The 26,927-nt window shown below is 44.4% G+C and overlaps 1 protein-coding gene across 1 annotated transcript; it reads left to right on the forward strand.

Moving 5' to 3' along the window:
- Positions 1 to 474: 474 nt before the first annotated feature.
- Positions 475 to 26,449, forward strand: VSTM2A (V-set and transmembrane domain containing 2A; the record flags this gene model as incomplete). The annotated part of the gene is made up of 5 exons (XM_080701946.1): positions 475 to 550; positions 2,289 to 2,449; positions 3,842 to 3,892; positions 6,637 to 6,973; positions 26,361 to 26,449. The coding sequence occupies 5 exons, from the start codon at positions 475 to 477 to the stop codon at positions 26,447 to 26,449; spliced, it is 714 nt and encodes a 237-aa protein (XP_080558072.1).
- Positions 26,450 to 26,927: the final 478 nt, after the last annotated feature.

A 26,927-nucleotide genomic window follows, 5' to 3' on the forward strand; every position in this document is an offset into this window, starting at 1 on the left:
CTGCAGAGGCCAGCTGCGGAGGCCGGAGCAGAGGCGTCGCCAGGCCAGGCGGCGGCAGGTGCGGCGCTCCGGCGCGCACAGGGTTAAGGGCATCATCGCAGCCATTAGAGGGAAAGTTGCGGCGGCCCGGCGAGTCCCGCGGCCCGCCCCCCGGCCCACTCCGCTGCTCGGCTCCACTGGGGAGGGCGCCGGGCGCCGCTGCTGACGCCGGACCGCGGCAGGTGGCTGGAACCTGAGCCCGAGCCCTGCTGAAGCCCAAGAGCCACCGGCCTGCCGGCGTCTGTCCTAGCCACCCATCCAGCCAGCCATCTACCCAGCCATCTACCCAGCCATCCAGCCAGCCATCCAGCCAGCCATCCAGCCAGCCAGCGGGATGCTGTCTGCGTTGCGCCCCGGGCTCTGAGAGGCAGCCCCGGATCCACTCAGCATCCTGCTCTGCTCCGGTCACACTGATGTGACCACCCCCCGAGAAGGATGGGGATCTTCCTGGCCTACGTTGGATTTGTTTTCTTTTCGGTTTTCTATGTGCAACAAGGTCTTTCTTCTCAAGGTAAGTCTGAGCTGGATGGCAAATAGGCATCTGCTGGGCGTGTGTGTGTGTGTGTGTGTGTGTGTGTGTGTGTGTGTGTGTGTGTGTTCCCCTTACATTCAAAGAAGGGACCAACAGAGGTACTGGGGAATGAGCAGGGCTGGGTTGTATAAAGAGTGTTCTGTTTGGCGTTTTTCTTTAAAGTTTATTATATCTTGGCAAGCTGGGTTTCAGAGGAAATTTAGTTGGTGACTGGCGATGAGGTGGGGCTCCCCCAGCCCAGTGTGTGTGTGTGTGTGTGTGTGTGTGTGTGTGTGTGTGTGTGTGTGTGTGCACGCGCGCGCGAGCGTGCGCTTGCAGGGGTAAGCACTCATGTGCACAAACACCAAGCCAGCCAGGTTGGGGACTTTCCGCCGCCCGCTGTCCCCTCGCCCCTGTGGGCAGCGAGGCTTTAGAGGTCCCTTTTCCGTGTGTCTTCCTGTGCATGTGTGTTTGTCTAAGGACAGAGTCCTCTGGACTTGCCTTCTGGGCAGCAGCAGCCTGCGAGCCCCGAGCCCCAGCTGGACTTGGGGCCACAGGGGTTTCTTCAGCACCAGGAACCCAGCTCTTCTGCTCCCAGAGGCAGCCTGTCTGCAGCAGAAAGGGCACATGCCTTCCCGTGGTGGGAGCAGAAAGGTCCTTTCAGATCCCACTGCCATCCTCATAGCTCACGTTTCCTAAGTGCTGCCCCATTGCTGTCCCATTTCACGAGAGATCAACCGGGGATTATATACGATTTTAAAAAGAGACACTAATCCCATGGAGCTCTAAAAAGCATGGTGGGTGCCTCCCCCTCCAGCATCCCTGCAGTCCCCCAACCTCCATAAGTGTGTGATGGCTGTGCACTCCTCGGCCACAAAGCCAAGGCTACTTTTATGGAACCATCAGTCCTTTGCAAAGTGTCCCTTAGACAAGATAGCAGCAGCATGGCATGCTCACGAAATGCCTTCGGCAGGAAAGGGACGTTTTGTTTATGTGAGTTTCGCCAGGGAACTGGAACTGTGATTCTTACACTCTGGCCTTATCATGGTTGGTGATGAGAAATATTATCTGCTGTGACTTCAAGATAATCTTGGATGTGAGCTAAGCCTGGGTGGAAGGCTGCTAGATCCCAGGAGACAGGCCAGTGTGCTCTACCCTGATTTGACAGGAACAGATGGAAAGAAAGAAATATACACAGCTTAGAACGTGTGTGGCAGGCTTCTCAGGGCCGTGGCTTCGGTTCACCAGAGCCCGTAACCGATTTTCGTATGTCAAGAATGTGCATTTTGACAGCTCCTCATGGTCCAGTCTGTAACATGAAAATCCAGTTAGTCATGGATTATTCAGAAACTTAGAGGCGAGAGGCTTTCTTCATCCATCAACTTGACAGATGGTCTAGATTGTACCTCATGAATCCCTCAGTAAGTTTTGTGGAATACTGCAGTCTGACGAAAGGCATTTGCATCTAAGTCTAGCCAGCCAGCTCATGGAGTTATTGGCAAGCTTGTTAACCATTCCATTACCGGAACTTAACCACCGACAGAGTGGTTTAGTTGTGATACCAGAAATAACAGGCAGAAGAGGGGTGGGGGGCAGGCAGGGTCAGGATGTCAGAGGGGGACTCATCTTGCTGTTTGTTCTTCTAAGTCCAGAGGAAAATGTAACAAGGAGCTCTCAAGGAAAGGGGCATTGGGAGCCTGGCATCCCTATGCCAAAAGGATGCGGTTCTGTTTTGCAGCAAAATTTACCGAGTTTCCGCGGAATGTGACGGCCACAGAGGGGCAGAATGTGGAGATGTCCTGTGCCTTCCAGAGCGGCTCCGCCTCGGTGTACCTAGAGATCCAGTGGTGGTTCCTGCGGGGGCCTGAGGACCTGGAGCCTGGGTCGGAGGGGTCACAGGTAGCGGAGCCCTGTGGTCTGTAAAGCCCCATGCATCTGTCCACACTCCTAGTTTTCTGGTGTCCCACCTGGTGGGGGGACACAAGGTGCAGCCTAAGCATCCCTGTGGACCCTCCAAGCTCTTGGTTGGGGGGGGGGGGACTCCCAAGGTTACCAGGGAACAAGACTACCTGGATAAGACAAGCTTATTAACACTAAGTTAAGGCCACCACGGAATTCATGCTGGAGTTTTTCCTGGTTAAAATGGGAATAACTTCCTGGTGCTCAGTACTGGGGATTAAGATGCCTGATGCACTATGGTGCATATACATCTCAGGATGCCTGGGGTCCCTTGCCAGATGCTGTGTGTGTGTGAAGGGGGGTATTCTGTCCAGGTCTCCATACCCACACCACCCAGTGGGTTATTCTCAGGATGGTCTTTAACTGAGATAGGTGAGTGTGGGGAGATGGGGAAAAGATGGAAGAGGAAGGGAAAGAGGAGATAAAGGACCGCAGGGTGACAGCAGGGAGAGGAGAGAGGAAGGGGTGCAGGAGCCAGAGGGACCAGTGGGGACCACTAGCAGGAAAGCAGTAAGGAGAAAGGGTAGCAAAGAGAGTCTGGGTGGAGAAGGAGAGGGAGCTGAGCCAGAGAGGCCAGCTGTAGGGGCCTTCGTCCAAGGAGGAGACCTGGCCAGGTGCACCCAGGACAAAGGCACAGGAATTCAGCCTGAAAACTTCCTCAGGGCCCCCACCCACCTTGGCTTCTGTCCCTGCCCCTCTGGAACCCACAGTCCCAGACCTGGAGGAAGAGGAAGACACCCCCCCCCCCCACCCCCCCCACCCCCCACCCCCCCACCCCCCCCCCCCCCGGCCGCAGGCTGGTCTCCCCTAGCCCAGTGGGTGTCAGGGCCAGGACTGGAGGGAACAGAGCGGGGCAGGGAACAGGGATGCCCGGGGGTAGCACAGGGACCTAGGGGGTGCCGGGAGCAGGGATTGGGAACCCGGCAGTAGCGCGACCAAGTCATGGAGGGCAGGGACTGGGACCCAAGGGGTATTGCGGGACCTTGGGGGCGCGGGGGCAGGGATTGGGGATCCCGGGGTTGGTGTGGGGCCCGCGGGGGAGGGAAGAGATCCGGACCTCAGGAGTCCTCGGGGCGGGGCGACCGCAATAGAACCGCGGGATGGCGCGGGGACAGCGGGATGGTGCCGAGCGATGGGGATGCTGGCGCGGGGACCGCGGCGGCGGCGCAGGCGGCCCGTGTGGTCCAGCGGCACAGCGTGGACCAGCAAGGCTGCCCAGCATCCGAGCTCCTTCCCGGCCCTGGGGAGCGGAGACGTGGCCGCGCTCCCACGCCAGCCAGCACCCCGGGACTCGCGCCCTCCGGGCTGAGCCTCGGCATCTTTGTCCTGCAGGTGGAGCTCCTGCCCGACAGAGACCCGGACAGCGACGGGACCAAGATCAGTGTGAGTGTTGCGGGCTGGAGGCAGGGGGCGCTACCTGGGCAAGCAGCCCGCAGACCCAGGCGACAGTGGCCCTGCCTGGGTTTTAGAAGTAAAAGCCTTTAATTTGTTGTCCCTGAAAATGGCAGTTTTGCAAGCTCGGGATGAGAGCTGGTTTTCCCTCTTAGCTCATCGGGCATATGAAATTTGAAGCAGCTTTAGAGTCAGTAAATAAAATTATGTTTTAAGCATGTAAAATACCTGGAATTAACTAGAGCATCATTTTGCTATCCTGAGAGGTTACCCAAAGACAGTTTTTCCTGGTCTTTGTAAGTTTGGAGGGCTGCAATGCTAATACCCATTAAAAATTGTGGATATGAGTGTCCTTTGATAGAAAGTAACAAAATAACACAAAAATCTTCCAGCTGGATTTTGAAATTGCAATGAAATAAAACAGCTAAATTTTTCAATGCATCTGCATTTCATGTAATGTATTTCAAATGCTGCTGTTCAAAATCATGAGACTATAAAGCCAGAAGCAAATGTCGACCTATAGTCACTAGTAGAGGAAGCCGGCCCATTGAAATTACTAAAACCGTATACTTCTTCACTGTTGGTTATCAGTTTTAATAACTGTGTGTAAAATAAGAAAATTAAAATCTTATCTTTTGCTATACCTCCAAGACAGCCATGCACAATAACTTTATGTTAAGAATTCCGCTTACCTTACCAAATAGCAAACAGCTTTTCACTATTAGAAATGAAAGCCATTTAATATAAAAAGAAGGAAATCTGTGAGCTATTATTGTTCTCAGGAATCTAAAAATTCAATGATGTACATGTAAAAAGGACATCTTTTTTTGAGATTTTGACAATAACAGAGTAGAATCACATTGGCATTACGTTATGTCTAAAGTGTAAAACATAGGTTATACACAAAATTAAAATCTGTGCTCTAAATATGTAATCTCAACATGAAAGAAAAATAAAATATAAATAATTTCTAACTCACAGCTCATAAAATCACATTCTTTTAGAATATTTCAGTTTAAATTATTGCTATATGACAGACATTATTGTTTTCATACAATGTGTTGTTTGCATGCCAGAAAACCTCCTCCATTGGTTAAAAACTCAATTAACAGTGTTTTCACAAATATTTGACTTTTTACATATGCATATTGTTGGTTAACTATTCCTCTTTCACCCTGACCATACCTGTAGACCCATGTGTGGTCAGAGATATAATCATGCACACTACTGCTAATAGACTCCCTAGGCCAGCGGTTCATAAAACCCAGGGAGGAGAAGAGTCCTAGATGCAAACTGAGGCAAAAATAACTTTGAGCCCACCAGAGCCACTGTGTGACCTTGAATATGTGTCCTCAACAGCAGTTGTTACCTTGGGATTCCCTTGAAAAGCTGTTATAAAACACCGATAAAGCTGGCCCTGGTGAGGCAGACTTAAAGCTCTGCTTCAAGGCAACTGAAAGTTTTAACAGCTTCTAGATGACTTTAACATACAGTCAGCATAGAGGATAAAGCTGTCGCCCTCCAAGCCTCAGTCTACTGTACTGTAAAACGGGATAATAATGACAGAAATATCTGGACTGCCTCCGACTTTGTAAGGAGGCTTAACCCAGAATATATGCAGAACCAGCGTCCATTCTTCTATAATGCTAGTATAGTTCTGTGAACCTTTGCATACACATAAATACATGCTTATGTTGATGGTCCAGATGTTGCACGCTACTTGCCATATACCTCTATCTGAAAAAAAAAAAAAAAAAAAAAAAACAGAGGGATACCTCTCAGATCTTCTAAATCATTTACGGCCACTTAAGTTGCAATGGCTGTTAGCAGAACTAATATCTTTCTGTTTCCTTCACTCCTTTTCTATCAGAATCAAACAAACCCTCACATCCTAAATGTCTTGTTAAATCTGTCACGCTGTCAATCATGCATAACACATGATTCATTTAAAATCGAACTCTTCTTACATGTAGCATATGCATTATATGCTATATATGTTATTTTACATACATATAGATATCTGATCTTACCCTTTATTGGGAATAAAAACTTTATTAGAAGCAATTAAAAAGCCAGTTTCAATTGGGAAAACCAAATCAGTGATCGATGGCAGCCCGGGTTCCTGTGAAGGCCTCCTGCCTGTCCTCTGAGCCATGCGATTTCAGGTGACATAAATATGTACCCTGAGCCCTGCTGCTCCATAACTGTAGGCAAGACAGAGTCGAACAAGAGGGAAGAAAACTGTGAACACTCAAGTCTACGTAACAGCACCTTTAGAAGTCGTCCCAGTGTGGGATAAAAGTAAATCCTCTCTCGAGCTGGCATGGCCAACAGCAGAGCTGTGTGACTCCCAGACTGGAGGAAGGCATTTTGTGGCCCACGGTGAAGCAGAACTGAGCTGGCCTCGTGGCTTCTTGCTCCATTCAGTGAGATGTCTATGCAGAAGCCGACCTCCCGAGAAGGGATGGCACCATTGTGGGCCACATGGCCACTCTGGCTCTGCAAAGGCCAACCTAAACATCCTTCCCCGTCAGTGGACGCAGTAGCTACAGAATAGGGTGAATAAACCCTTCAGTGCTGATGTTCAGGAAAAGCCCCTTGTCCTTGGCTGGGGCCATAAGACCCTTTCACCCCCCACCCCCAGCATTGGCGGGCTCGGGGTGAGTAACGGGATCACCAGGCTCTGACGCCGCACTTTCTTATTACCATTGATTCTTGTGCCTGCAATTTTTCAGACAGTGAAAGTCCAAGGCAATGACATCTCCCACAAGCTTCAGATTTCCAAAGTGAGGAAAAAGGATGAAGGTCTGTATGAGTGCAGGGTGACGGACGCCAACTACGGGGAGCTCCAAGAACACAAGGCCCAGGCCTACCTGAAGGTCAGTGCCAGCAGCCACGCCCGCCGAATGCAGGCCTTCGAAGCCTCGCCCATGTGGCTGCAGGACACGAAGCCGCGCAAGAATGTCTCTGCTGTGGTCCCCAGCAGCGTCCATGGCCCTGCCAGCCAGCGCACGCAGCCCACCTCCAGCCCGCAGGCGGTAGCCAAAGCCCCCAAACAAAGTCCACAATCAGGTATGGAAATCCATTTGAGCCTTTCATTAACCACTCACACACCCTCCACAGGAAGGTCGGTGGACACGAAGCAGACAGTGAGACAAGACGGTTTGGGATGGGAGGCCAGGGTTGGTTGGAGTAGGAGCCAGGAGCCCCAGAGAGCGGAGAGTGAGCCCCGGGCCATCCTGCTCAGCGGACGCTTGCCGAGCAGGGGATCCAAGAGCTGGACCTCTTCTTTACCGTATTTACACACTGCAAGCACAATAAATCATGTCCTCTCAGTCACATTATAAATACACGTTCATTTCTCTGCCGATTTATGTATCAATAATGGACCAAATTAAGAGGCTTTCACTTAATCAAAATGGAAATGGAAGCCACACAGCACATCTCCTGCATCCTTAGCGACCCAGAGCTTTTTAAAGCAGGGTTGCTCTCAAGGACTCTGGGTTTTGAAGGAGAAACCTGAGCTGCCTGGAAGGATAGGGGGAGAGGTGAGGGATGCAACCAGGGTGGGTAGACAAAGGCAGCTCCTTCCAGCAGGCTTCGTGGTCAGCTGAGCAAATCTGTCCCCTTGAGCGCTGATTTGTGCCCTCCTCCAACCAGTGGAAACCCACTCAAGTCTCACCCTGAGGAGCCACAGAGTGAGCAGGATCCTTCCGCACTCTGGCTGTCCTCAGGCTCTCCCTCAAGTGTGACAAGGTGCCAGGAAATGCAGGGAGCTCAAAACATGAGGCTTAGCCAGCCCTGGTGGTGCATGCGCACCTGTAAGCTCAGTCTCATGAGGATTGCAGGCTCAAGGCTGGCCTCAGAAACTTAGTGAGGTCCTCAGCAACTTAGTGAGACCCTGGTTCAAAAAGAAAATCAAATAGGGCTAGGGTATAGCTCAGAGGAAGAACATCCCTGGGCTCCATCCCCAGTACAATAAATAAATAAATAAAAGCCAAAAAGGAACCATGTAATTTATGATCCTTTGAGGTATTTATTTTAAATTTATCACTGAGGTTTCTTATACAACTACTGGTAATAGATTTATATTGTTAACATTTAGGATCTCTTTAGCTATTAAATTAAGAACTCTGATCACCACGTACACATACACAAACATCTTAGAAATAATTCTGATCAAATATCTATACATATTGAGTAGATACATATATACAGGGACATTTGGAAATATATGAATATAGATGTAGAAATATATGTCGTTAAAGGAACATACATAAGGCTATATACATAATTTTTTTTTTTTTTTGCGGTACTGGCAATGGAACCCAGGGGCATTCTACCTCCAAGCTCCACCCCCAGCCCTATTTTTTATTCTTTATTTGGAAACAGGGTCTCACTGAGTCGCAAAAGACCTCACTAAGTAGCCGAGGCTGTCTGCGAACCGCGATCCTCCTATCTCAACCACAATACTCTTGTCTCAACCTCCCAAATCCTGGGATTACAACTGTGTGCCACTACGCCCAGCTACATAAATGTATTATTTTAAAAGCATTTTTACAAGCCAGGATATGTATATATATTGGATATATCAGATTTGTATTGGTGTGCATTTACATTTGTGTAATTAGCATACAAGGATTGACATAGATAAATGTGTGCTTGTTTGTGAGAAATGCTTTAAAATTAATGCGTGCCGGTGTTGGGGTTGTAGCATGATGGTAAAGCACTTGTTTGTCCATTTGCACAAGACCCTGGGTTCCATCCCCAGGGCCACAGTAAATAAGGAGAACCTTGTCAGGCAATGTGGATCTCCTGGTGGGGCACGCCTTCCCAGCGGGTGTGGTCTGTCACTGCTGGGCGCTTGGCTCCAGCCCCTGTGAGCTCACCCTGCTTCACTGCTGGTGGGCGTCTCTGCCACCATGCCTGGTCAGGACAATCCCCCAGTGTGGTGAGCTATTGCTCAGCCCCTCTGACGTCCAATTTGTGGCTTTGTCTTGTTTTCCTCTATATCATCTCCTTTGTTTCCAAATTAAAGGATAAAACCAAAGAGCTAAGACTGGTTTTTATCAACAGAGCCAATAATGGTTTTCATTGTATATAAGGGTGCACACACAAATTTGTATCTATTAAAATGCTGTAGCCATTATTTGACAAGACTTAAAGTCTTTGAAGGACTCCTCTTCCTCCTCCTCCTCCTTTACACTGCCAGAAGGAGCTAGACCCAACATGCAGAATTATAGTGTGGCCTCAGTAGATTATTTACTGTCTAATTAGTGAGGACTCCAAATCATGGAAATGCAATTATTAGCCTTCCAAGAATATTCCAAGCTAGATATCATATGGAATAAAATCAAGCAGACTATGTATTCCAAGTGGAAGATTCTTAGTGCAAAATTTGTTTTTAAATATTATCTTTGCTTTGTGAGATTAAACAATGTACTCTAAAAATATCTATTTTATTTTAATATCTCTTTCTCAGCACTGTGATTAGAGCTAAATTATGAACTCCATCTTAAATAATTTTCAAACAAAAATCTCTTGCTCACTTTCAATCTTTCCACCAGCCTTGCTCTCAGGCACAAAGTTCTTTTTTTTAGAATTAATGGTACAAGGGGAGTAGCAATTTTGTCTCATAGAAGGCTATATTCATTAAAAGCCTTTTTCACTAAAGCCTGTCTGCTTACAGCAAAGATTAATCTCAAAGTACTTTTTTCCTATCAACTAGTACCAGGAAATGTATATGCTCTTGGCAGCATTCTCTAACTTCTTTCTCGGTGCCCAATGTCCCAGCTACCCATTTCCTTTCTGTGTAAGTTTTGTACTTGCACAATTATTGGCTATAAGGCCAGATCTGGGATGGATATTTATATATTATATTCACTGTCACAACCATACACCCTAGTTTCTAATTTTGCTTTAGAAGTTTTCAAATTATATGCAAATAAAGCTGATTTCAATACCCATGCTTCATTTTTCATTCATTCATTTATTTAATTCATTCATCTTCCGTCCCTTCAAGGAGCTCACGGGGCAGACACAGAGGCATAAAAATGCAAGGCACACAAGCCCGGCATAATGGTGCACGCTTGTAATCCCAGCAATCAGGAGGCTGAGAGCAGAGGATTGCGTTTCACAGACAGCCTCAGCTACTTAGTGAGGCCCTTTGCAACTCAGTGAGACCCAGTTTCAAAATAAAGAATAAAAAATAGGGCAGGGGTGTGGCTCGGAGGTTGAATGCCCGGGGTTCCATCCCCAGACCCGAAAAAAAAAAAAAAGTAAGACACACTTCATCCCCTCAGGAAGCTTATCTTTTGGCTTGGGGAAAAGCAAAATGTGTGTAAATTCTAATCATAATGCATTATTATTGCATTAAAAGCAAGACATGGTAAAGACACACAAATTAAAATCTTGCTGGGCTAAGGGCTCTACTCGTCTTTTATGACTTGATTCAGGGAGACAGCCGGCAGCGTAATGTCCACCTGTGGGCACAAAACAAGTCTATTCGGATTTTATTGACTTAATTATTTAGACGATGGAAACGCTCAACTCTTAACTCATACTCTTTTCCTGTTTGACAGGAAATAATGCCTGTGTCTCTATGTGGGAAAACATTAGCTGAAAATGACTTCATATAAAATATTCAAATTGCCAGGCAATTAATTTAACCAGTTTCCTTAAAGCAGAAATTAACATGAAGAAAGGAAAATGAAAAGATCGGTCCATGGCCATGTGCTCCTTACAAGAGGGAGAATGAGCCATCATTAACATGGCTGCTCATATCTTTTCCAGATCTTTTTTCAAAAGTTAGTATGTGACTCCCCTCTTTTGCTTGAAACTGTTTATAACATTTCATAAGTCAGTAAATTAAAAATTCTTAAGTTATTTTAATTCTTAAATATGTGTGAAGAAGTGGGGAATACTAGAAATTGAACCCAGGGCCATTCTACCTCTGAGCTACACCCCCACCCATTTTTTATTTTTACTTGTAATCTTGTAATCGAGGTCTCGCTAAGTAGCTAAAGCTGCGCTTGAACCTGAGACCCTCCTGTCTCAGCTTCTCAAGTACTGGGATTATAGGCGTGCACCACCAGACCCAGCTTCCATTTCTTAATTAATAATTAGAACCAAAATAATGAAGAAAAAGCTAAGGCAAACCGATAAAACTTGGCTCTGGCAATTTCTGACAAGTTTCCCATCTCCAGTATTTCACGCCCTCTCTAGTTTTCTGTCCCCAGAACCAAATGCTTTTCCTATCAAACCCATGTCCCCTACCATCTGCCACTGAGGGTTGGGGAGGCTGTATTTATACAAAGCTTAGAGAGAAAGTGCCAGAAATTTCAGTGAGTGGAATTAAACGCGTGGGACTAGAAATTACAACAGTACTCTTTAGTAGATGTTCTAGGGGAAAAGACCCTGCTTCCATCTGATTGGACCCGGGTGGCTCTGGGAGAAGGGGATCAGAGGGCCGGCATGACAAAGATGAGGAAGAAAGGTTTTGGGGGAGAAGAGTAGCCCTGGCCAGCAGGCTGTGGAAGAGCCCGGCATCCCTACCAGGATGAAGCCACTTAGCCCTTCTCCACAGAGCGCGTGGCAGCTCCATCCAGCTCCCTCTGCTAGCTCTCCATGACTAGGGCACCAGGCCCTCCTCTGCCAGTTTCTTCCTGCCTCGCCCAGTACCCAGTCCTTTCAGAAGCTAAAAGTCTCCACCACAGTCCACTTCCACTGGTCTTTCTTTAGTTCTGTTTCCCTTCTCTTCTATTGATTCTCCCAAACCACCTTAACAGCAGGCAAAGAAAACGGGGAAGCCGGCTTCTCCATCCCACTGAAGCCAAACCTCCCCGTGTAGACCCACGAGCCTTTGGCCCGCCGTGCTCAGGCGGGCACTGTGCTCTTGTGCTCTGCTGCGTCTTGCATCTCCCTCCGGAGAACTCTCTCCCATCACCAGGCCTCCGCAGACGCAGGTGCTTTCCAAGTCCCTGGTTTCCTGAGCTTTGATTACCGCGCCCTCTTGAAGTCCTTCCCCACTTCTAGCAGTGTGCATCCCATCACCCTGCAGCCATGTGAGCACTCAGCACCGCCCCTCTTCTGTGGTCCCTCTGTAGTTCCTCTGGATGCCTCTCTCTTCCTGGTCCACTTCCTTATCTTGCCCATTCCCCTGCTTTAACTGTGAACTCTGCCTTAGAATGTCCCCCCATTCATATTTCTATTAGCTTTTTTTTTTTCCTGGAGATCCAGACCAGAGCTCATGATTTCCCCTCTCCACCTGTGTGTCCTGCCGGCCCGGATAGAGGACAGGTAGCTGCACACTTGCTGGGCTCCTCGCTTTGGGAGATGGAACCTGTTTTCCTCCCTGGTGCTTGGGCTTACCCGTGAGCGCTTTGACCACAGGGGTGATGCTGGGATAGAGAACATTCATTTGTCCATTTACGGGAGCCAGGTAGTAGGGTGGTTTGTTTCATAGCAATAGACACCCAGATCAGACACCCAAAACTCAGATATTCAGAACTGAATTAGTGACCCCAACTTTCTCTTTCCTCCTGCATCCCTAAACGTTCACTAGCACGGCCAGTCAGTCACAGGTCTTGAGGAGTCTTGAAAACGTTCTTGTCTCTTCTTGTGCCAGCTGGCAGGCTGACTTAGTGGTCTCATCCTAATTCTCTTCCCAAAACATCCTTGAAAACCTGAACACTTACAGCTCTGTTTACACGATGCCCATCCTCAGCATACACCCCCTTCGCTTCCTGTAGTCCCTCTGCTCCTAACAGTGAAGCTGTTTCAGTCCCGGGGCGAGGAACTCATCACACCAGCGCATCTATGAAAGGGTTGCCATTTCCAGAGGGCTACCACTGTCCCAGACAAATCCCAGGCTGGTTTCTTTGGAATTCCTAATCCTCACCCTCCCCTTCCCACTTGGTATCTCCAAATGTTTCCAGACACTTCCTTCCCACTGTGACGCTATTTTCTTTATGTGGGTCTTTCTCAGTTAGCTGAGTCCTTCTACAAATGCAGATTGCCTTAGACTTCTCCTGTTCCTTGAGTTATAGGGGGCTGGACCCATCCAGTCACCTGCCACAGGAGTCCATGGTTCCAGTGCAGCCTGTGTCTCGCTCTGTATCATAGTCCCCTCACATTCTGACCCTCACATTCCTGGAAATCTCTCCATCTCAGGCAACCCAGGACAGGCATCACCGTGTGTGGGGGAGGGGCACCCACAATGCCTAAAACAACTTATTTAGAGACTTCTCTCTGGATGTCACCTCTTCCAATGTTGTGATGGACTTCTGCAAAGCTACTCCATCCCTCCTGTGATCAAAAGCCAGTATTTGTAAAAAAAAGAAACTGGCCATGGTCTTGGCAGTAGTTACGGTCTCCACACGTGGAGTCTGTCCTGTCTCCGCAGGAAGGCCGATTCTCTGAACTCCAAAATATGATTCTTGTGTTTTTGACACGGTGTGAACCTGACTGTCGAGAGGCAGCTGCTGCTTTAGCTGCCAGTAGCCAGGCGCTCACCGGAACGCCTCTGCCACCAGGAAGCATGGCAGCTTTCCAAGACGGCCAGACCTAGCAGAAATGACCTTAAACCACAGCTTCAAAGCTACTAGGAAGAGGGAGATTGGAGGCCCAGCATCTCAGCAAGAGGCCGTCTTCCTGACTTAATATGCAAGTAAACAGGGCCCTGCTTTGAGGTAGAGTGCCAGCAGTGTAATTCATACCTTAATATTGATTTGGGCTTAAATGATCCAACTTGGCTGCTTACACAGGATGAATTAATCAGATCCTTGTAATTCTACCAGTTCAATGGCCACTATGTAAATCAAGTGTCTGTGAATAACAAGCAGATTTAAGGCAATGGTTTGGGTAACACAGGCTAGGACTCTGCTAGGGCATGTCTGAACCAGAACGATGTGCCTTAAGAGTCTATAGTGGTTAAATGCTGCACAGAGCGGGCGTGGTGGGCACACTTGTCATCCCAGCATTTAGGGGGCCGAGATAGGAAGATCATGGTTCACATCCAGCCTCAGCTACTTAGTGAGGCACTCTGCAACTCAGTGAGACCCTGTTTCAAAATAAAGAATAAAAAGTAGGGCTGGGGTGTAGCTGGGAGGTAGAATGCCCCTGGGTTCCATCCCCAGTACTGCAAAGCATAAATAAATAAATAAATAAATAAATAAATAAATAAATAAATATGCTCCACAAGGCAGGTTTAACCTTGTTGGGCCTGCTGGCTGAGCCTGCGTGTAAGCAAGGCACTAGAGTGGACTGGGGGCTTCTCCACTCACAAAGGTCCCTGGTTATTGCCAGATCCTTTGCATGAGGAGGCATGAAATTGAGTTTCCCAATGTCCTGAGCCACCATCTCTGGATTTTAGGCCTCGTCTAATTTCAGGAAACCATGTAGGAGCAGCTTCCTGGTTAGGTTACCAAGGTTGAGAAGCTGCCGGAAAGATGGCTGTCTCATTGGGCAAAGTAACACATGCCCCAAAAGAAAAAGGAAGGGTGGACTCCCAATCCTGAGGGGGGCCAGTCCTGCTGCCACTGGGAGGCAAAATGTGACGTCCCTGCAATGGTCTTGGCGGGGTGGGGGCTCCCAAGTCCTCCACCTCTGGCCCTGGTGCAGGGAGCCAGGAGGACACCCAGGTCTCTGCTCATCGGCAGAGATGGGCATCTGTTTCTTTACCTCTTCAACGGTAACTACAGTACAATCCTCAGAGTTTCAAGAGTGATATGTGGAAAGCCTGGCGTGGTGGTCAGGCTTGTAATCCTAGAATTCGGGAGGCTGAGACAGGAAGATGGAGGTTCGCAGACAGCCTCAGCTACTTAGGCCCTTTGAAACTCAGTAAGACCCTGTTTCAAAATAAAAAATAAAAAATAAGGCTGGAGGTATAGCTCGGAGGTAGAATGCCCCTGGGTTCCATCCCCAGACCTGCAAAAAAAAAAAAGTGATTGGTGAAATCACATATATTTAAGACATAGCACCTACCAGTCCCTTAATAAGTGACAACTCATTGCTATTTTAGTATGACTCTGACTGCATCTGCTGTATGATTTTCTTCCTATGGGAAACAAGATGAGCAGATAGCTCTCTTCCTCAGCTGCAGGGGACATTGCACGACACCCAGTAGACACAAAAGCTGCACACAGTCTGACTCCTCTAAATGCTGTTAGTTTTTCCTCTGTGAACATACAGATAAAAAGTTTAATATATAAATTGGGCATAGGAAAATATTAACAAAAATAGATAATTGCAAAATTAGAACAATTATGCCATAAAGACAGTGATAGGAAGGTGATCTCTATCTCTTGAAAGATATGAGACAAAAATTACAGGTGTCATGTAGGTGGGGTAACTGAAATGGAGAAATGGGTCAGAGGGTCCAGGAAATGGTCTCTTCCACCTGGCTCTCTTGGGCACATGTGTTCTTTGCTGACTTGGCCAGGCATGGGCCAGCGAAGGGAGGTTGGGTCTTTTCCTGGCTCACATCTTTCTCTTTATAATCCCAAAGTGATCTTGGGTTTCTTCAGTCCCCATGCCATTAACTCATGACTTCCATCTGTATTAGCCGTAACGTGTTAGCCACCAGTGATCTTCATCCAGGTTCCTTACTGTAGAACAGCAACATTCCAAAAGATTTTTGCGAATCTAACCTGAACAAACAACATGTATCTGGGTGGGATAATCTTATGAACACCATCATATTAATTAAATCCAAGACTCCGAAAAAGACCCTCTGACCTGTTGGTCACAGAGTGATGAGAGATCCATGTGGGAATGGGCAGAAGTGAGAGTGTTTTACAAGATTTGGAAAGAAATAAAATGAAAGTAGAAGCCAATCATAAAAAGTCAGAGTTTGTGGTACCGTATTAATGCAGATTTGATTCCCAGTCTCACTACCTACAAGCGTGTCACATTGAATAAGTAATTAATATAAAGTTGATTTCCTTATTCAGTGCCCACAAGCCTGTCGCTTTGACTGAGTTGCCTACAGAAAAGTCTGTATTTGTAAAACTGATATGGCAATAGTTATCTCCCAAGATCATTTTAGCTGTAAGAAAGATAATAAATTTTAACCATGAAGGAAAGTACATAAACTTTGCCTGTGTGTGAGTTCAGCTACTGTTTCCTCTCCACCTCTCTGACTACAGAATATGAAAATATATCATTACATTACCATGACTTAACAGGATAACAAAAAATAGAAAATTGAACAGAGTATATTTTAGAAAGTTCTAAAGATATACAAAATAATGTAATATCTGATGAATTAGAAATACAATTACAGAAGGATTTGTTTATTTAAAAGAGATAAAAGGGAAACTTACTACCACAATTTATAATATATATTCAAATGAACTTAGACTAAAGAACTAAGCAAGAAAGAAAAACCAAATATAGGATAATCAGCATACAATACAATTTCAGAGGCTTTAAAAGTTTAAAGTTAGAAAATAACTTACAAATGAAAGTACCATTTTACTGTTATTTAAGATGTTCATTTTATTAAATTTAGTAGAAAAGGGAACCACTAGACAAGGGAGCATTGTGTCTAAAACATAGGAAGAAAACTAAACAGGTCAATGATTCACACACCCTGTGATCATGTAATCTACTCCCCATCATTTAGTAGTAATAAAAATGATCATGTCATGGGAACAGAAACAAGATAAATGTAAAAAGTATTTCAATCCTCTACCTAATAGCAGTAGTTAAATAGACGAAATTGAGGGTACAATAGGGAATTCTCAGTGCAACAAGAAAAGACAAAATATATCATCTCCTTTTGAGAATAGGCTACCAAGTAGTATAAAAGTGAAGCCCACTGAGCTAGCTCAGTGAGAGAATCAAGGCTGAGAATTGAGTCCATGACGCATTGCTTGGACGGCCAGCCTGGCACTGCAGTTAGGGTATTTCGGAAGTATTTCTAGATTTGGTGCAGGTCCAGTCACAATCCTTAGTGCTTTTTCTAAAACTCGGCAGATATAATCACAGCAACAAGCCTCTCTAAGCTGTCGTGTATCAGGCACCTGCACTATCACCCTTACCCCAGGCAGATATTTCCCTCTCCAGGGACATTTGGCTAGAAAGTTTGGCGACAGGGCTTGAGTGGTACAGCTCAGGCGCTCTGAGACCTCACTTCTGGGAGGAAGAAGTTCCAGGCAAATCAGTCATGAGTCAGACACGATGCTTGTCGTCAAGGTTTTCATGTGACTGGAAACACACACGTGGCTAGGGCAGAAAAGTGACTAAGTTAGGAAGATCTAATGGCATCAGGAAAAACTCAGTGCGTAAAGTAACATGACAAAATAGAGCATACAACGTCTCTAAGGGAAACCACGTGGCATACAAACTCTACATCCATCTGAGCTATGGGCGTAGAAAGCTGACATGAAAAATATAGGAAAGCTACCCTGGGAGTCAAGTGATGTTTTAAATTTTTCATCATTTTGTTTGCATGTGTACTATTTATAGAGTAATAATTTGTTAATGGAGAAATTGAACATTTAAAGATTACCAGGTAAAAATAGCAGGCATGCATCTAGTGACAAATGAAAAGAAATGACGTAAAATAGTGTTGTGTGATTACAGAGGTTGTGATGGAATAAAAAGTACACATGTGCGTGTAGACATATGTGTTCACAGGAATTCACAGAAGTGTGAATATAAAGCACTATTACAAAAACAGTATACTCAGAAATTGCTTGTAGTACTGAAACTATTATAACATTTATATATGCATATATACACACATATATACATGTATGTACACACACGTACACACACACACACACACACACACACACAAAAGCAGTGTGTAGATATCTTCTTTTCTGAGTCCTTGATGGAAAATCTATCAAGTCATATTTTTGTTTTTCTAAACAGAAGGTGTGGTCTAGATGAATTGATACTGATTAAATAAGTTAAGTGCACATAACATCCATAAATAGAATATCATCTGTCCTCACTGACTTGACTCATACAGCCCCGATTCAAAAGGATATTAAGGTCATGAGCGGCCCATCATCCCTGGGCTGCCAGGGGAAATCAATACATGGGAGGATTTATAAATAATAAGCATTTTGACTCAATGTGACTGCTGCAGAAAAGACTAGGAAAGAGCATTTTTGCATGAATTCAGAACCCCATCTCCATCAAACAGACTCAGTACAGGCAAAGCTCTTGTGCTTGATTTAAAGCAGATTGTAAAAACCAGGAGCTAAGATTTCTTATTCCATAGAGCTGACAACTCTGGAGCAATTGAGGAAATAAAGATGAAATTAAATTAAGCAGTGTTATCTTCACGGTCACAAACATTTTAATGGTGACTAAGCTATGGCACCAAATAGTCCACGTTTCAAAGTGGAAGGACGTCAGCCACTATGTAGCAACAGAGTCCAGCAGATCACTTTGTCTCTTGACTATTTTATGTCTTATATTACAGACACATCCTTAGCAGCATCTTCTTTGCCAATTTGTAGAATATTTTATTAAACAAATTCATATTCTATGAAGGCAATTTTCTCACTTCCAGTGTTGTGAATAATTAATTTGAAAAATGCTACATTTAGAGAAGAAGCAGTAGAATCTCACACATATGCGCACACACACTCACAAACTTCAGAATTGAAAATGCGTTCTATCTCAAACTATCTGAAGATAAGAATTCTGACTTGATACTTTTGGTTATTATAGTCCCTAAAACTCTGCCTACAATGATATTAGAGTAAAATTGGTGTTTAGGGATTAAAGAATTGGGTTTTGTTTTATGTGTGATGTAAAACATTTATGATGATGATACCATTGCTAAGAGTATACATGAATTTGTTTTTAATTTGGTGACTCTGTAAGAAAACAGACTGTGTGTGTTGTACTGGCCACAGGAAACTGGAAGATAGCTCTTGGGCCACCAGAATCACATACTTAATGACCACAGCAGTGCCAGCTCATTTGAAAGGCTATTTGATGACAGGAAGATTGTCTAGAAGTTTAATGAGAAGCCCCTGGCAACTCACTTTTGTTCTCTGATTTACATGTCTTGATACATATGTAGATGAATTAAAACTGCCTTAAATGTCTATGATTTCTCAATTCTGATCACTAAGAAGATAATTTCTGATGTGATAACATAAAACATTACAATTCTGAAAAATTTTAAATAAATTAAATAGGCAAAACCATTAGCTCAAAGTTAAAAAGTATATGGGCAAAATCTTAAGATGTTTTGGGTTAAAATGAGTGTGTTTTCTGAGGTTATGCGGTTGATAATTTGTATGCATTCCTGGTTTAGGTCCTGAAATAATTTCTTCTTCAAAAATCAAATGTTTCTGAACAACAAAAATTAACTTTTAACGTGGGCAAGTTACTTTCCTTACAAGTTATGGCAGTGTCATTAATTTTCAACTTGTATAAGAAGAGCCGTGGGAATTGAATTGCATATTCAGAGTGAAGTGTACTTCCTTTCCTTTCCTTTCTTTATTTCTTTTTTTTTTAACTCTGAATCTTTCAGTTGCTATTTTTGTAAGAATAAGCAGCGCTTGGCCTTCTCTGCTGAGGAAATTGTCCCTGATGGCACTGGAAATGGGGTCTGCAAAATGGTGAAAATGTGGGTGAAAAGTGCTTTTCTATATTTCACCAACTGTTCAAAGATACAGTGGCAACATCCCCATTCGCTCCACACAGGAGTAAGTAAAGCCCATCTCTGTGGCCTCCTCGTACTTTCTCTGGGCTGCTCCCACTGCCTGGGTAGGTGTCCCAGTGTCCTGTCCCTGCAGGACGCTGGCCTGCCAGTGGTCTTCACTGCCTCCTCTTCCTTCTCCAAACATACATACACCCTTAGCCAGATGCCATCACTCACCAGTTCAGTGTACCCAAACCACACGTATGCCGTTCCCAATATGGAATTTGTGATCATTCAACTTCTGGGTCAATATCCATCTTTACCATGTGAGCAAGAAGTTTATTAGTTAACAATAAAAGGACACATGCAGGAAGCATATTTAAATCTGATGAGTAAATAGTTTCCAGCACGCTAGTAGCATTTATTTATATGTCAACAAATGTAGCGCTAACTATAAATCATTCTTATTCTGGCATTAAAGCAGTTAATAACTATATGTGGTACCAAAACTTCTGTCTTGGAAAACATGTTTTTCCAACAAATTATACTATCTTCCCTTCCATTTGGTCAGAGCCACTCATATTTCTCTGTGAGACATTGAGAAGGTGCAGAGTTTCAGGTATGAAGAACTGCTGGGTGAAAATACAGCACAGATCAGCATGTAGCATCTCAGTTCTGGAGTCAGACATGAGCTTGACTGGAGTCCAGCTGAACTCCATCCTGTAGTCGCTAAGCAACGTGAATGGAGCCTGAACTCTCTGGGCCTCGTTCCCATCAGCAAAGGATTTATTGTCACCTCATGCAATCATAGCCAGGGGTGAGGAGACAACCAGGGGTCGAACACTAGCTTCTTCTTTCCTAATGATCATCCAGTCCTCTCAAGAGTAGCCCGGCTCAGATTGGGGAGTTATGGGGAAGCGCTGTGGTCTTGGGAGGCAGGAGATGGCATCATTCACCTGTGTCTGCTCCAGAGCAACAGCAGAAAGTAGACAGATACCCCAAAAGGTCACAGGACTGGCTGTAGGTAAAGTCTGGAACTTTCCCTGGAGAATGGGAGCGTGTCCCTCAGCTACAGCAAGAAGCCTCGTAACTAGAATAGAGCTATAAATGTGCGATTAAAGCGAAGTGAGAAAGGAAATTCACACAGCTCCTCCAACATCTCCAGAACAATAGGATCAGCGGTTTATGTATTAGTTCAAAATGAAGCACATTTCCTTTTAAAAAATGAATTTCTGGAAGGATTTCTAATAAAAAGAATTTCTTCTCAAAAAAATTATAGGTAAAAAATCACCCTTTTAGTTGACCTTTCCCCTGCAATAACGACTCAGTACATGCAAACCTGAATAAAAATTGCATTAAAAGCTAGCTCAAATTTTCTCATACGACTATTTCCATTTCTTAAAGCTGACATCTGTAATAAAAGAAAAGTGAGTTGAAGAGCCCTGTCTGCTCTGGGAGCTGTAATGGACACTCAATCCTTCATAAACTGAAACTCTTCACAGATTAAAAAAAATAATCTTGCCAGACTGCTGCTGCTTTGAGATTGGAGGGAGTCCAGTTTTAGACTGGCCCATAAAATGAGCATCTCTAATAGTCATTTTTAAAATTAAGCATTTTGAAGACAGATTCTGGAGCCACACTGAGAGAACTTGTTTTTTTGTTTGTTTTATTTTTTTTTTTCTCTCTTCTTGCCTCTTTTGCTTTCACTAGATCCTCAAATAAGAAAGCGAAGAGAACAGCCTTTTGAGAATCAGGCCTAAAGTTGCAGACAGACTCCCTGAATGGGGCCTGTTTTGTTCACATAGGAAACAAATGCATAGGAGTATCCACGAGGCCAAGAAAAAGGGAGTCTATGAAGAGCCGGGAGAAGTGACACCAGATCAGTGCTTTAGTGGTGGTCTCAGTGCTCTCTTGAATCTTGAACTGAATACTCACCTCCTTTTCTGCTGTATTTCCTGGTAGCCAGAAGCCCTGATTTTTACGAGCTTCCTGCCACTAACAGGTGATGATACTTTGAACAACCAATGTAGTCATTTTTATTCCCAGGCTGTTAAATTGGAATCCAAAGCTTGAAGGAAAGAGGTTTGAAAGAAGGGGAACATATCAATAATGCTCACATGAATTAAGAGGAACCTCTACATTCGAGAGTCTGTGATTGGAAAATTTGAAATATTGTGATAAGTGTTGGGCATGTTATAATATAAAGAAAAAAGCATACTTTACTAGGATACTGGTGGTACTTCCATATCCAACATTTGTTCAGAGTTAGGAAAACTTAAATTTTATAAGAAAAAAAATTCTCTCAGAGATGTTATATCCAGCTCCCTTTTTTTTCTGAAAGGACTGGCATTCATTCAAATGGCAGTGGCTTATCAGTTGGAGCAATGTGCTCACCCCAGGGAGTTTTGGAAAGAAGTCATCCCTGTTCCCCGCTGAAGGGACCTTGTGCTTTCATTTCGGTGTCTGTGCTTTACCCCCTGTTATCTGTGGAACTGGGGGAAGAGTTATTTCACATCTCCGAGTTACATTGTCCTCCCTGTGTGGTTGCTGTATGGGGTGTTTGAGATGATTAACCAAGATGATGTGGGTAAAGTGCCTACTGCCTCTTGCCTGGTGCATGGTAAACACACTCCTAGTACACGCTAGTTACTTTGGAGATTCAAAGGGCTTGATGAGAGAGAGATACAGCCTTATTGCATATGGCCCGTCATTGGCGGTGCATGCCTGTAACTCTAACACTTGGTAGGCTGAGGCAGCCTTGGAAAAATCCTCAGCAACTTAGGGAGACTGTTTCAAAACAAATAAAATAGGAATGAAGGTATAGCTTGAAGGTAGAATGCCCTGGTTTCAATCCCCACTAACAGAGAGAGAAAGAGAGAAGGAGAGAGGAGGGAGAGAAAGAGAGAGAGAGAGAAGAGAGAGAGAGAGAGAGATAGAATATGGCCAGTGTCTTCCAGCCTAATAATTGTAGACACAGGAAGAAATAAATGTACAGATGGAAGCCCAAAAAGGAAGGTGCTGACAGGGAGCTGAGCTCTTCCATCTGGCAGACAGATGAGAGGGGCTGGGAGTAGGCAGAGTGAACATGCTGCGGCTGCCGCACACCCTCCAGCCTGGGCTGCCCTCATGAAGGGACGTGAGGCATGCTCCGAGCTCTCCAGAGCTCCTCTGGAGTCAAGAGGGGTGCAGCCCCAGTGCTGACCAAGCTAAATTTTACTACTGGGCTTTGATTGTTCTGTATTTTGCTTTCCTTTCAAGAAAATAGATGGCACTTCTGTGATTCTCTGAAATACTAGTGATAGTGGGGATAACATCTTCAAGACTCTTTCAGTAGTGCTCCTTGGTCAGACTTTCATCTGTCATCCTCTGGGGGAAGTCCTGCTTGTCCACATCCCAGGAGAGAAAAGGCCAACCCTGGCTCATGACAGTTATAAAGGGTCAAGAAACAGAGCCAAGTTTCTGTACTGCTCAGACTTCTAGGGAGACACCTTGGACTCTTCTCCACTTACAAAATGAAGAAATACATCCTCTGTCTTACAAAGGCACATTAATGACACCTGAGAATGTTCTGAAAAAACAGAGGAAAGGCATTGCTATTAAGCAGAAGTCCAGGGACATCATGAACTGGCATTAGGAGTCCAAGAGAGATGGATAGGTCTCCAGGTGGGCATGATGCATGCATGCTTTTTTCACGTAATTTAGACAATAGCATCCCCCCCTTCTTCTTTACAGGGTATTTTATGTTGGGTCAAAAGTTTAGCAACTCTGGAGGGTTTATTGTAGATATGGAGAGCAATTTAAAATTGTCAAAAATATCGGTCCTTCTTTTCAATGAGCTAATAGTGTGATCAAAGAAATAAGTTGTGACTATAATAAATTATGAGCAATATGGTCTGGACAAAGGTCACAGAAGAGGCAAAGCCAAAATACTGCCTGAGTTCGGAGGAGAGAGAGATTCCCACCAGTGGCTCAGGGCAGGTGACATGAAGGCAGCAGTTACCTAGACACATGATCTCATTAGGGACATAGCAGATATCTGCTTGGCTGAGGCATAAAGCAAAAGACACAAAATTAAACAAAAGAGGTGAACCAATTCCAACAGAATATCTAGCTTACTAATATGAAAGCAAAAACTAATAATGCAGATAGTTATGCTTACTCAGAAAACCTAAAAGAAATAAGTGTCATATCAGAGATCTCAGAAGAGACTGGCAGTAGAGGAAATCAAAGCACAGCCTCCTGGCAGCCATACAGGCCCTCATTGTCTCACAAGAGTGACGCATTTCTATATGCAAAATGAGAACAGAACTTGATGGGCAGCCCACGTTTGCTCTAGACAAAACATTATTGTACTATTCTTGTGGAATAAGCCAGAGGACCTCTGACAAACATCAAAATTACGTGTTAATAGCATAAATCTGAATGTATAACAGCAATGATAATTGCTTGTTAGCATTAAGCAGGACAAATTGCAGTATTTCAGGTTCTCAGATTTCACTGTCTAAAACTCTCCAGAGGTGCAAGGAGAAAGGAGGACATCTCTCTATTATGGACATAAATTTAAAAAAGAAACAGAAAACCAACCAATGATTTGGTGACAGTAAGGACTTAACTTTCAAATTTACTGCACAAGGTAAATACGCTATGATTTTCTTGACAGAAATAAGTTTCTCCTACTTAGCCAAATGCACAGAAGTGATGGTCCCAGAATGGATGGATGTTTGCAATCAGTAAAATAGTATACTCTGTTGCAATGGTGAGCTGCATATTTGAAGGCAGTCCAAAACATTGAAAGCCTTAAAATATTTTAATAATATAAAACTGGGTATCTTTCCAGTTCAGATAGTCCTGTAGACCTGTAGACGATGATGCTTTAACTTGCGCCTGCTGGCCATCTACCGGGAAGTGGTGTGTTGAGAGGAGTGACCGGTCCCGTAGTAGCTTGCAAGTGGTGATGGGCTGGGCATGCTCTGTGCAGGTGGCTGAACTGAGAAGGAGCCAAAGACAACCGTGAGTCTAGCAAACGCAAGCCCATCTGCAAGGCTCAGGCTACAAAGGAAATGTTACTAAGCAAAATGATTTTCAAGGAGATTTTAAGTGTTTTAAAGAGTTATAAAAAGTGTTTTTAAAGAGTTTTAAAACTTATACCAAGTTTTATTGCTTTCAGAATGTTACAAACTTTTATTTGATACCAGATATATTTTGTGTCAAATCAAGAGCCTTTGGCTAAAAGGTAGATTTGTGATAATTGGTCTTTTTTCTTCTTCTTTTGTATCAAATGATTCCCTGTCAAAGACTCTCCCTGTAGACGCTACCAGGAGGGCATGCTTGTATGTGGGAAGCACGGATGTTGTGGTTCTGCAAGGAAGTATGTGTATTTTCCATTCATGATCTCTGTACTCAGAGCTATGTGTGGACTAAATTATCAGTTTTACATTGATGAACCTTGCCACCAGCTTGCAAACGGGACCACTCTGCAGGGATCCCCACTTAACCTCTAGGTCTTCAGCCACCTAGATGTCTGGGAGGAGATAGGTTACATCTACAGCCCACTTACCAAAAAAGCAAACTAATGACAACTCTTATGTATGTAACCTAGCAGAAAAACAGTAGTGTGAGTCACCAGGTAGCCATTCTAAAGCCCCAAGTATTTATTCTATGGTGGTATTTGAGTTACAATGAGTTCTGCCCCAAATTTTATTATTTACCATTACAGAGCCAAACACAATTTAGCTGAAATATTGAAAGTTGAATTTCTCCACCCTTATCCCTCTCCCATTAGCAAAGAAAAGAAATGTTCTATGCCTTGTTGTGTCTTCATCTTACTCTAATAAAGGTACTTAATCTATTACTCTTAACTAGAAGCTTAGTGCACATATGTGTGTGTGTGTGTGTGTGTGTGTGTGTGTGTGTGTGTGTGTTTACATAAAGAAAAATGCAGGAATGCAATTTAATTCCTCCAGCTGGGCATGGTGGCACACACTTCTAATCCCTGTACTTGGGAAGCTGAGATAGGAGGCTCGCAGGTTCACAGCCAGCTTCAATACATAGTGAGGTTCTCAGAAATTTAGTGAGACCCTGTTCCAAAAGTAAATAATAACAAATAGGGCTGAGGGTGTATCTCAGAGGTAGAATGTCCCAAGATTCAATCCTTGGTACTGCAAAAAAAGAAAAAAAAATAGAATTTAATTCCTCCCTCTCTTGCGCTCTTTCAAGAATCTCCAGCTCTTGGTAGTAGCACTAACGGTTCCTCAGATTTGAAGGATAAAAGCCTAGAAAGCTCTTTTTCTGAGAGCAAGGCCCAGCACATCCTGACACGGCGAAACCCGCACTCTGGGGTCCCTGTTTCTCCTGTGGTTTCTGCTAAGGCAGAGGTAGAGCAGGGCCTGGGTTTCTAGGTACTAATATTGGAACACCCAAATGGCTGTAGGGCATGGCCTTCAAGGAATCTCTTGAGGGGACAAGTGTTTGGATCTGTCGCTCTCAGAGTTGCCAACCATGGGACGGCATTGTTTGAAAACAGACAAAGCAAACACCACCAACTTGCCGGACTGAAATACTCTGTATGTGTTGTTATTTACAGTGCATGCCAAGACATTCATGAGCACCACAGCCAAGCTGGCGAGCTAATTAAATATATATATGTATGTGTTTAAAACAGCCTAATAAGGAGCATTGGAAATCTTCAAGATGAGCGAATATCTTATAACTTCTTCCGCAGGTGCGAGGATAGCTACAAGCCATGGACTTTCTGTCCTGCTTCTTGTTTGTGGCTTTGTGAAGGGTGCTTTGCTTTAATCTAAAGTGCTGACTTTTTTCCAATATCACTTTCTCTTCTTAAAGCAAAGAGCAAATCGCCTGTTAAATCTACGGAGCGGACAGCAAAGTTGACCCTAAACTCCAAGTACCATTCTGTACCCTCTGTCCTCTAATTACCTACACAAGGAGCGCCTACTTCCGGAAGCATAAACGAAGAGGCTATCACACGCTTTCTTGATAGTATTTTCTTTGGCAAATCACTGATCTTTTATTTTAAGAGAATTAGTGTAAAGTGATAGGACATTTTCTAATAGCAAGATCTATTTTTTCTTTTCTTTCTGCAAAATTATCGTCATCTGGCTGACTGCTCAGGGGTTGGCCTGAAAGTCATCAGTAGAGTAAATGCTTACTTATTATGGATACCACCAATTTCCCACTAAAGGACCCACCATCTACAGGAAGCAAACAGAGACCAAAAGTCTGCAGAACATAAACTATCACCAAACAAAATCCCCACTTGGGGGCGAGAACAAAATTATCAACACTTTGAATCAACAAGGAGAACATTATTTTAAATGAGGAATAATTAAAGAAAGATTTATTTTTTTTAACTTCTTTTTTTCTTGGATTTTTCTTCTTTTTTTTTTCTTG

The sequence above is a fragment of the Muscardinus avellanarius genome (assembly GCF_963383645.1).
Source record: "Muscardinus avellanarius genome assembly, chromosome: 9".
Classification (NCBI taxonomy): Eukaryota; Metazoa; Chordata; class Mammalia; order Rodentia; family Gliridae; genus Muscardinus; species Muscardinus avellanarius.